Below are 11,229 nucleotides of genomic sequence, written 5' to 3'. Positions count from 1 at the left end.
GTAGGGCCAGGAGTTTTTCTCAGCTATGTGACCTGACCAATAAAATCTAGTACCTAACTAGAACCCAGAGTTTTTGCGAGGAAAACTTACTAGCTCTAATCATTAGATACAAGTCATACATACACTGCGGATAGCCACAAGGAGGAATGTGCAGTTGTTCGTAACTTGTAACACCCATAACTATTTTATCCCTCCTGCTGCTCAGAGCTTCAGTTGGTATTTAGCCATAGAGTCACAGTCTAGGCATGCCTTCTGTAGTGGCCTTGCAGGGAGAGAGAGAGAGATGGTGAGAGAGTGAGTCAGTCAAATAGGGAAGAGTCAAAGCAAAGAAGAGAAACAGAGGTCAAGAGGGGATAGAGTAAGTAAAGAGGGTGAGATAGAAAAAGGGGGATGGCTTCCTCTATGCTCTTGCATTGGTGCTCTTCTGGCCATGTGCCAGAGTACTAATCCTATTCAAACTATAACCCCCCCCCCCCACACACACACACACACACACTCACTCACTGGGAGGCTCTCTTGAGTGGCAGGGCCATGTGAGCTCCTAAACATGTGCTATTCTGGGCAGGGGAGGAGTAAAGCAGAGAGGAGGAGGGGAAAGCAAGGGATAGTTTGGGGTCTTTTCTCTTTGTGTGTGAGAAGGGTGAGTGAGAGGAACTGTGTCTGAGTGTTGGTGAAGTGCTGCTTTGCTGTTTTAGAGGCTGGTAGCGTAGTGAAAATGGGGTGCTGCTGCAGTAAGGAGCTGAGCCCAGGCCTGCTAAGTGAGAGGACCAGGCTGCTTCAGGCATCAAGCCCAGAAGCACTGGGGATCAAGCACCAGGACGGACTACACACTAATGCTTTGGCTCAACATGTGTCTGACCAACTGGCTCAACACACGTGTGTACCGGACGGACCGGCCAAACGGAAACTTCAGGAACAGGAGAAGAAGAACAATGTCATCCCGGACAACGTGTCGACAGGCACCAAGGCGAGACATAGCAGTGTCAGTGGCATGCGGAGCGGGGGGCTACTCACTCCGCAACACTCACACGAGGAGGAACTGGCTATTATTAACGCCTCCACAGGCCCCAGCATGGTCACACAGACAAACACGGACACACACACACACATGGACTCGACGGAGGCAGGCGTGCCATACACACACGCGGCCAAGGCCAAGGCCAGCTGTGGGAATGTTCCATATTTGGAGGGGAGTGTGAAGAGCCCATTAAAACAGAAGATAGCAGAGAACACTATGGATTATTCCGTTAGACAAAGGATACAGAGCACCATGGAGAACCCACCCAAACAGAAGATGGAGAAGACAATGGAGAACCTAGCGAGACAGATAGAGAAGACCATTGAGAACCCAGAAAGACAGAGGATAGAGAACACTGTGGAGAGCCCAGTGAGACAGAGGATAGCGGAGAACGCCCTGCTCAGGTCTACCTGGTTCAACCAGACCCCGGAGCCCGGCCAGGAAGAGACAGAGGGCTGGAGGACCCCCCTGGTCGGAACATCCCCAACCCACCAGCTGTATATCAGAGCTGGGGGGGATTCCACTAGAGTAGGACTAGAGGAAGATGAGGAGGAAGACTGTGTCATCAGAGCAACCCTGGGGCGGGGTTTCAGGGCCAGAGCTCAGAGCTTCTATAGCATCTGTTCCATCGATGCTGACGACCTCGACACTGACCAATCCAACACAGAGGAACATATTGCCTTTATCCAATCACAGACAGCAGAACCTACAGCAATCCAATCACACATAGCCAAAACTACATCCTCTATTCAATCACACGTAGCCGAACATACAGCTTCTATCCAGTCACACATAGCCGAACCTACAGCTTTCCAATCACATTCAGAGGAACATACAGCCTCTATCCAATCACACACAGAAAAACCTAAAGCCAATGACCAATCACACAGAGTGGAACCTGAAAAGGCTGACCTATCGCACATAACGGAACCCAAGGCTTCTGACCAATCTAAAACAGTTGAATTTACAGGCATCGACCAATCACAAACATTGGAACCTACAGCCTTTGACAAATCCCACGGTGAGCCCCCCGAGGCACCCGTTCTGCCGGACCTTTTCTGGAGAAGCTATGAGGACCCTCAGACTTCACAACAGGACAGCTCCATCGCTCCCGGAGACACCAGGATCCCACCACTAACTGGAGACATTACAGATCCCGACATACTTGAGCTGACATCACTCCAGGGGGAGAGTGTGTGTGTGAAGGACGACAATGTGTGTGTTAAGAAGACAGGTCTTTTGCCCACAGTGAAGACTGTTGATAGCAGCCAGGAAGGAGAAAACACAAAGAGGGATTTGAACCTCCATGATACTCATAACAATATTCCCACCCCCACATACTCCTGCCCTCCTAACCCTACCCTTACAGAGGAGCAGCTCACACACAGCCCCAGCCCTAGCTCTAGTCCTAGCCCCAACTCCAGCCCCCTGCTTGGGGCATTGGATGGGGCCACATGTGAAGAGGAGATGGAGGGGATTGAGGTATACCAAGCTGTCTCAGTGAGGATGATCAGTGAGGGGCTGAAAGGAGAGACGGAGGAGGAGGAGGAGACCATACTCAGCAGCACAGTGGAAACCACACTAACAGAGGTGTCACCAGTCTCCACACTCTCCTCACTATCCACAGTCTACCCAGTCTACGCAGTGTCTCTACCCATGGACTTTACTGTCCACTCATTCAAATCTGACCTTAGACCAGTGGATATGGAACATGAAGTTGGAACAAAACCTGATCAGTATGATACTACTTCTGACAGCAACGCCAAGCCTGATCAAAACACAACACATGTGTATGCTGGGAGACCTGATAGGGATGATGTAAAACCTACTGGAAATAACAGAAGCCCTGTTGATGACTCAGAGCTCACTGATTGGCCCGTCCAGGCTGAGGATATAGTGGGAAGGTCTGCAGCAACAGAGAAGGAGCCGGAAACCAGTGTGGAACAGAAACACTGGCAGGAAATGGCTGCCATCACCAGTCATCCCACAAGAGAGAGCAGCTATCCTCAGAATTGTAGAGAGGACAGAGAGAGCAGCAATCTTTCTCAGGGTTGTGAGGACATAGAGAGCAGACATATTTCTCAGGGTCGTGAGGACAGCGAGAGCGGCCATCTCTCTGAGGACAGAGGAGGCTCTACTCCTGTCCCTGAGGACCTGCCTAGCGGGGACACTCACTTACAGCCCTGCAAAGGTTCTTCATCCTCCTTGTCCCATTTCCTTTCAATAGGTTCAGAATGGAGAGATGGGAGGTTGAGTTCAGAAGGAGGAACTGAAACCACTGACTGCAGAAACCTGTCTGAGAAGAACACAGAGGACGGAACACAGGCGGAGGACGGAACACAGGCGGAGGACGGAACACAGGCGGAGGACGGAACACAGGCGGAGGACGGAACACAGGCGGAGGACGGAACACACACTGACAAAAGGGCAGAGATATACACTGAGAATAGAATATCCCTCCTAGAGGAATGTGTTGCAACAGACAGCCTTAGTAGCATGTGTAGTGTAGGAACACAGTCTGACAGTAGTTTAGGGACACTCCCTGAGGACACTGAGTGTAGTAATATAGCAACAAATGACAGTGTGTTTGTCACCCCTGTTTTCCCCCCTGTGACATTTGGATTCAGCCCATTTGATGAACCCCTGAAGTTTGTTTCCCACGGCGATGACTGCTCAGATGTGGACTACCCTGTAGACGATGCAACGACGGCAGATTCCTATTTGTTGGCGGGAGTGCTGGGGGTGGAGCCTGATCAGATTGACGTTTACGCCTCGACTCCCTCTTACCAGATACAGTTCCTGGGTCAGGGGTCACTGGCTGTCACCACAGACATGGACACTGTGGGGGTGAGAGGACAGGTCGAGGAAGGGGGCATGATAGACATGGTGTCAGAACTGCTGGGAGAGGAAGGGGACCCCACCCTCTCTGGCCTCTACCCCTCTCCCTGGACGCATTTAGGGCCAGGGCTGGTAGAGGAAGAGGTCTGTGGAGGATGGGCCCAGGGGCTGGCCCAGGGTATGGTGCCCAGCCAGGGTGAGGGTGAGGAGGGCTGCGAGGAGGAGCAGCCCCCTAGCTCCATGGCCCTGCTGGGAGTATACCCCACCTACAGCACTCTTCTGCCTCAGGACTCTTGTCTCTGGGAATGGCACCATCAGTACCAGCCTGTGAGTACTTCAGCGGTGTGTGTGTGAACTGTAGGGGTGAGAAAACACACGTACAGTGCATTCGGAAAGTATTCAGACCGCTTCACCTTTTCCACATTTTGTTACTTTACAGCCTCATTCTAAAATGTTTTTTTTTTTTAAAGAAATTCCCTCATCAATCTACACACAATACCCAATAATGACACAGCAGAAACAGGTTTTTTGAAATGTTTGCAAATGTATAAAAAAAACTGAAATATCACATTTACATAAGTATTCAGACCCTTTACTCAGTACATTGTTGCAACACCTTTGGCAGCGATTACAGCCTCAAGTCTTCTTGGGTATGATGCTACAAGCTTGACAAACCTGTATTTGGGGAGTTTCTCCCATTCTTCTCTGCAGATCCTCTCAAGTTCTGTCAGGTTGGATGTGTCGCTGCACAGCTATTTTCAGGTCTCTCCAGAGATGTTCGATTGGGTTCAAGTCCGGGCTCTGGCTGGACAACTCAAGGACATTCAGAGACTTGTCCCGAAGCCACTGTTGCGTTGTCTTGGCTGTGTGCTTAGGGTTGTTGTCCTGTTGGAAGGTGAACCTTCAGCCCAGTCTGAGTTCCTGAGTGCTCTGGAGCAGGTTTTCATCAAGGTTCTCTCTGTACTTTGCTCCGTTCATCTTTCCCTTGATCCTGACTACTCTCCCAGTCCCTGCCTCCGAAAAACATCCTCACAGTATGATGCTGCCACCACCATTCACCATAGGGATGGTGCCAGGTTTCCTCCAAACGTGATGCTTGGCAATCAGGCCAAAGAATTCAGTCTTGATTTCATCAGACCAGAGAGTCTTGTTTCTCATGGTCTGAGTCCTTTAGGTGCCTTTTGGTAAACTCCAAAAAAGCTGTCGTGTGCCTTTTACTGAGGAGTGGCTTCCGTCTGGCCACTCTACCATAAAGGCCTGCTTGGTAGAGTGCTGCATAGATGGTTGTCCTTCTGGAAGTTTCTCCATCTCCACAGAGGAGCTCTGTCAGAGTGACCATCGGGTTCTTGGTCACCTCCCTGACCAAGGGCCTTCTCCCCCGATTGCTCAGTTTGCCCGGGCGGCCAGCTCTAGAGAGAGTGTTGGTGGTTCCAAACTTTTTCTATTTAAGAATGATGGAGGCCACCGTGTACTACCTTCAATGCTGAAGACATTTTTTTGGTACCCTTCCCTAGAGCTGTGACTCGACACAATTCAGTGTCGGAGCTCTACGGACAATTCCTTCGTCCTCATGGCTTGGTTCTTGCTCTGACATGTACTGTCAACTGTAGGACCTTATATAGGTGTGTGCCTTTCCAAATCATGTCCAATCAATTGAATTTACCACAGGTGGACTCCAATCAAGTTGTAGAAACATCAAGGATGATCAATGGAAACAGGATACACCTGAGCTCAACTTCATTGCAAAAGGTCTGAATACTTATGTTTTCAAAGAATTTACACAAATAAAAAATTAAAAAATATATTCACTATCATTATGTGTAGATTTTAATTTAATCTATTTAAGAATAAGGCTGTAACGTAACAAAATGTGGAAAAAGTCAAGGGGTCTGAATACTTTCCGAATGCACTGTTCAGTCAAAAATATTGGCACCCTTGCACTTAAGTAACTCACAATTTTCCCTAAAAATAAGTTGAAATTGAACAAAGTATTTGGTGTCCACACTTCTTTATTTCACTGTTAATATTACAGAACTTTTGTTTATGATTCAGAACTTAATATATCCATTAAAATCAGAAAATAAACAGAAATGGCATTGACAAAATTATTGACACCCTACTTAATATTTGGTAGTACAGCCTTTGGTCAAAATAACTGCAATCATGTGCTTCCTATAACCATCAATGAGCTTCCTGCACCTCTTTACTGGCACTCTTGTACAAACTGCTCCAGTTCTCCCAGATTAGAAGGGTGCCTTCTCCTAACTGCTGTTTTCAGATCTCTCCACAACTTTTGAATGGGATTTAGATCTGTACTCATTGTTGGCCACTTCAGAACAGTCCAGCGTTTTGTCTTGAACCATTTCTGGGTGCTTTTTTTAAGTGTGTTTGGGGTCATTGTCCTGGTGGAAGACCCATGACCTTCGACGGTGACCCAGCTTTCTGACACTGGGTCTAATATTGCGTCCCAAAATACCTTGGTATTCACCTGATTTCATGATGCCATGCACACGTTCAAGGCACCCAACGCCAGAGGCAGCAAAGCAACACCAAAACATCACTGAACCGCCATGTTTGACTTTAGGGAAGGTGTTCTTTTCTTTGAAAGCTTCATTTTGTTTTCTGTAACCATAGAGATGGTGTGCTTTACCAAAAAGCTCTAATTTGGTCTCATCTGTCCACAGGACATTCTCCTAGAAGGATTTGGGCATGTTCAGGTGTGTTTTGTCAAATTGCAGTCTGGCTTTCTTATGTCTGTCTCTCAGCAGTGGGGTCCTCCTGGGTCTCCTACCATATAAGCCCCTTTCATTGAGTTGGCGATGGATGGTGCGAGTTAACTGTCATACCTTGTGTCTGAAGGTCAGCTTGAATCTGTGTGGCAGTTGACTGAGGTGCTTTCTCCACCATTGGAACAATCCTTCACTGCAATCTTCCATCAAGTTCTCTCTTGCGGCCACGTCCAGTGTGGTTGGCTACAGTGGCATGGGCCTTAAACTTCTTGATAACATTACATACGGTGGAAACAGTAACATCAAGGTCTCTGGAGATGGACTTGTAGCCTTGAGATTGTCCATGCTTGGCTATAATGTTGTGTCTGACCTCAGATAAATCTCTGGTTTTCTTTCTTTTGTCCATGCTCATTGCGGTACACACAGTGACACAAAACAGGAACATGAGTCCTTTTCTCTATTCAAACTGATTGAATACATGATTTTTATACTGCAGGCACCTTCAACTCACCACAGGTGAGTTCAATTTCAAAATAAATGAGAATAACCTGCTTGAAATCAAATTATTTCTAACCACTTCTAGAAGGTGCCAATAATATTGTCCGGGCCATTGTAGGATTTCTTTGTGGAATTAGCTAAGATTTACTAAATAAATTCAGATTTTTTTGTTTTGTTCAACTGCACACCGAAGACATACATATGTGGATAACAGTTTTCTGGAAGAAATGGTGCATTATTTGAAAAAGTGCAAGGGTGTCAATATTTTTGGCCACGACTGTATATGTCAATTTGCTGACATTTAAAGACACTGAGGTTGTGTGTGTGTGTGTGTGTGTGTGTGTGTGTGTGTGTGTGTGTGTGTGTGTGTGTGTGTGTGTGTGTGTGTGTGTGTGTTCTCTTGCAGAAATCCACCCTGGTCTCTGAGCTCAACCCCAACGCTCAGGTATGGGCCAGTCACATGCTTAGTCTGGACCCCTCAGGCCCCATCTACACTGACTCCCGTCTACCATGGCTGGCTGTTAACCAGGAAGGTAAGCATGTGGAAGTAGACAGAGTATGGAACAACGCCTAGCCATTAGTCCAGAGGTGGAAAGAGCTACTGGGTGTGCAGGCTTTTTCTTTGGCTTTTATTTGTGTCAGTCTAGTAAATGCCGCTACCTGATTGGTCCTCAGGGTATGACCAGGGATATGACCTGGAGGAAGTGGGCGAGGCTCAGCTGGAACCGAGCGTCATAGAATTCCCAACAGGCACTATGGGAAACCTGTCAACCAATGGCCTGGTCCAGGACAGCTGTATATCAGGTACTAACGTTACTGGCTGATGGAGCTTAGAGCAAACAGGACTGTTTATCAGATGACGTCTGATACAAACATTATATGTTATTGATGTTTTCAGAGGAGCTCATCGATCATCTGAAGACCTCACTGGAGTCCTGTCTGTCACGGTACGTATGTGTCACAGGTGGCTGATGGCACCTAAAAGAGCAACTGCCCCTAAAAATCAACTTCTCATTTTGAAAATGGTCTATGTGGCATCAATATGAGTCAAAAACATTTATTATAGACTACAAAGTGTAAATAGGATCAGTTTGGTCATAAAGTCAGTCTCGTCCAACTGAGATTTGCGAGATGATAGAAGAAAATGGTATGTCATGGAATGAAGAGTACCGTAAGAGTGGTCGAATTTGGTTTGACATTCGATATCCCTATGGGGCTACATTAAGGACCATCTGTAAATTAAACAATGTACATGTAACAATATTTTAAAAAGTCAGTAGCTCAAAATTTCAATGACTTAAAAACCAACTATAAATTGCAGAAAGTCATATACAAATATTGAAAGCAATTAACGAGACAACTAAAAGATGTGCAACATGAAAATATTGTCCCATTTACAGTGTGTAATTTATTGACGGTCCCTAACTATCCCCAGAGATAGGCTATCCAAAGTCAAACCAACTTTGTCATGGTCGCACACCAAACGGCTGAAGCCAATTGGAAAAATGATTTGGCTAACTCTTCCTACCTGCAAACACACACCAGACATCCCACATCAAACCACACCCAGAAACCAACTCACATCTGAATTCAGTCATGGCCTCTAGCATTTCTTAATTATCCAAATCTAAGACAAAGCCAAATCAGGAAGTGCAGTCACCCTTTAATTGGGAAGGACCAGCTCATAGTAATGGCTGGAATGGAATAGTATGTAGGATACCATTCCATTTAATCCATTCCAGGCATTATAATAAGACTTCCTCCCCTCACCATCTTCCTGTGGTCTGTGTGATTGGTCAGTGGACAGTTAGGGTAGTTTCTGATTGGGCAGTGAAGGGTAGTTTGTTATTGGTCAGTAGGCAGTGAGTTTATTTTTTTAACTGATTGGCTGATGTCCCCTCAGGGAGAATCTTGCCAACGACCTCTACCTTGTCTCCCAGATGGACAGCGACCAGTTCATTCCCATAGCAACGCTAGCCAACCTCGACCACATCAAGAAGCTCAGCACGGACATGGAACTCATTTCTGACATCCTCAAGTGTGAGTAAACATTTTTAGTATGTATGCATGGACGTATGTATGGACGTATGTATGGACGTATGTGGGTTATTGTTGTATTGTATTACATAATTGTGTGAGATGTTTACTTGGAGGGAAGGCTCTGACCGTGTCTTGTCTCCTGATTGACTCGTAGCCTTGCCACTGGTGGAGGTGGCAGAATGCGGGCAAAAGGTACGGCCCAATCAGGGACGCTGTATCGTTATCCTCCGAGAGGTCCCGGAGACCACACCCCCAGAGGTAAGAACCCGCCTGTTAGAAACCTGTCTTAGTCCATGGGCCAGCTGAAAAAGGCCCACTTTGTGATGGCAAAGGTTTGATGGAATTAAATTGTTCCCCACAAGCTCCTGATCAAATTGATATATGAGAGCCTCTTTATGTTTTTCACACAATTATACATCTTGTTGTAAGGGAGTCTATGCAATAGAATGTTTGCAGACTGATAAAGGAATGTTGAGACGTGAGAATGGTCACATGCTCATTGAAAATGACTGTATAGGTTTTTATCAATAAAATGTCACAATACTCTGCAGAGCGTTCGATTTGCAAGGGTGACCCCCAGCCCCGCTAAAACCATAGACAACTACGTGCTGTTTTCAAGGGATTGTTAAATAAACTATTTGGTTGTTATATCGTCACTTCTTGAAGAGCATAGTCAGAACTATACATTTCGGATTATTCCACATTTAGCTCTATCATCAGAGTTGTACAGCATGTAACTGCATGCCTTTCATGATCAACCAACATCAATAGATCATGTAATTTCAGCTACGTGAGATTAGCCTTTTAGCTAGCTAAGCAAACAACGTGTCAATCTTGCATCATCAGAGACTAGGCTTTTGGAAAGAGCTTGACATCAGTCCTGGTAAAATTGTCTGTCGGACTTCTGTCATCAACCCTATAGATGGCAAGCAAATCAAACAATATTTGGATATAGTCATTTATACTGAACCAAAATATAAAAACAACATGTAAAGTGTTGGTCTCATGTTTCATGAACTGAAATAAAAGATCCCCTGAATTTTACACACAAAGCTTATTTCTCTTTCATTTTTTGCACAAATGTATTTACATCCCTGTTAGTGAGCATTTCTCCTTTGTCAAGATAATCCATCAACCTGACAGGTGTGGCATATCAAGAAGCTGATTAAACGGCATGATCATTACACAGGTGCACCTTGCGCTGGGGACAATAAAAGGCCACTGTAAAATGTGTAGTTTTGTCACACAACACAATGCCACAGATGTCTCAACTGCAGGAATGTCCACCAGAGTTGTTGCCAGAGAATTGAATGTTCATTTTAATACCATAAGCTGCCTCCGACGTCGTTTTAGAGAATTTGGCAGTACGTCCAACCGGACTAAATACCGCAGACCCTGTAACCACGCCAGCCCAGGACCTCCACATCCGGCTTCTTTACCTGCGGGATTGTCTGAAACCAGCCACCCGGACAGCTGATGAAACTGAGGAGTATTTCTGTCTGTAATAAAGCTTTGGGGGGGGAACTCATTCTGATTGGGTGGCTGCCCCCCTGCCCTAGTCATGTGAAATCCATATATCAGGACCTAATTTATTTATTTCAATTGACTGATTTCCTTATGTCAACTGTAACTCAGTAAAATCTTTGAAATTGTTGCATGTTGCATTTCTATTTTTGTTCAGTATAGTTTATCCCCTGAAAGTTAGCTTGTTAACTAGCCATATTGATGTTATCTGTTATTAGCTAGGTAGCCAATTTGACGTGGTCCATCAATCACTGTAACCTATCATGTCTATCAGCAGCAATTGTGATTAAACACACTTAAAAATAATGTTGAAAAGGGTATCATGTTAGCTAACTTTGCTTGGTAGGCCTATATTGTTTGGAGAAAAAAGTACATTAGGTCTACTTACCACTATGTTTAGCCAACTGTACGACGTTTCTACCTGTAGCTTGTAAAGTTAACCTTATCACCTATCAGTACATTGGCAAATGCGCCCTTCTAGTGCTTGACAGAGCCCACAAAGGATGGGAAATAAACTAAACCACTTATACTTGTCAAGTATAGTTCACTTTATTTTTAAAGAAATTATCAAATGAATGGTGG

At 45.6% G+C, this 11,229-nt stretch overlaps 1 protein-coding gene across 2 annotated transcripts in view; it reads left to right on the top strand.

The window, feature by feature from the left end:
* The first annotated feature begins 605 nt into the window (after window positions 1–605).
* LOC106579478 (uncharacterized) overlaps window positions 606–11,229 on the top strand; it is a 33,723-nt gene continuing 23,099 nt past the window's right edge. For both annotated transcript variants that reach the window (XM_014159426.3, XM_014159424.3), the window contains exons 1-6: window positions 606–4,183; window positions 7,490–7,616; window positions 7,759–7,887; window positions 7,982–8,030; window positions 8,987–9,123; window positions 9,278–9,381. In XM_014159426.3, the coding sequence (XP_014014901.3) occupies window positions 716–4,183; window positions 7,490–7,616; window positions 7,759–7,887; window positions 7,982–8,030; window positions 8,987–9,123; window positions 9,278–9,381 (4,014 nt within the window). In that variant the 5' untranslated portion in view covers window positions 606–715. The remainder of the gene's footprint in view (window positions 4,184–7,489; window positions 7,617–7,758; window positions 7,888–7,981; window positions 8,031–8,986; window positions 9,124–9,277; window positions 9,382–11,229) is intronic.

Source organism: Salmo salar, chromosome 19 (assembly GCF_965601325.2).
Source record: "Salmo salar chromosome 19, fSalSal1, whole genome shotgun sequence".
Taxonomy (NCBI): domain Eukaryota; kingdom Metazoa; phylum Chordata; class Actinopteri; order Salmoniformes; family Salmonidae; genus Salmo; species Salmo salar.
Note: the sequence above shows the minus strand (reverse complement) of the source record. Positions and strands in the feature narration are given on the sequence as shown.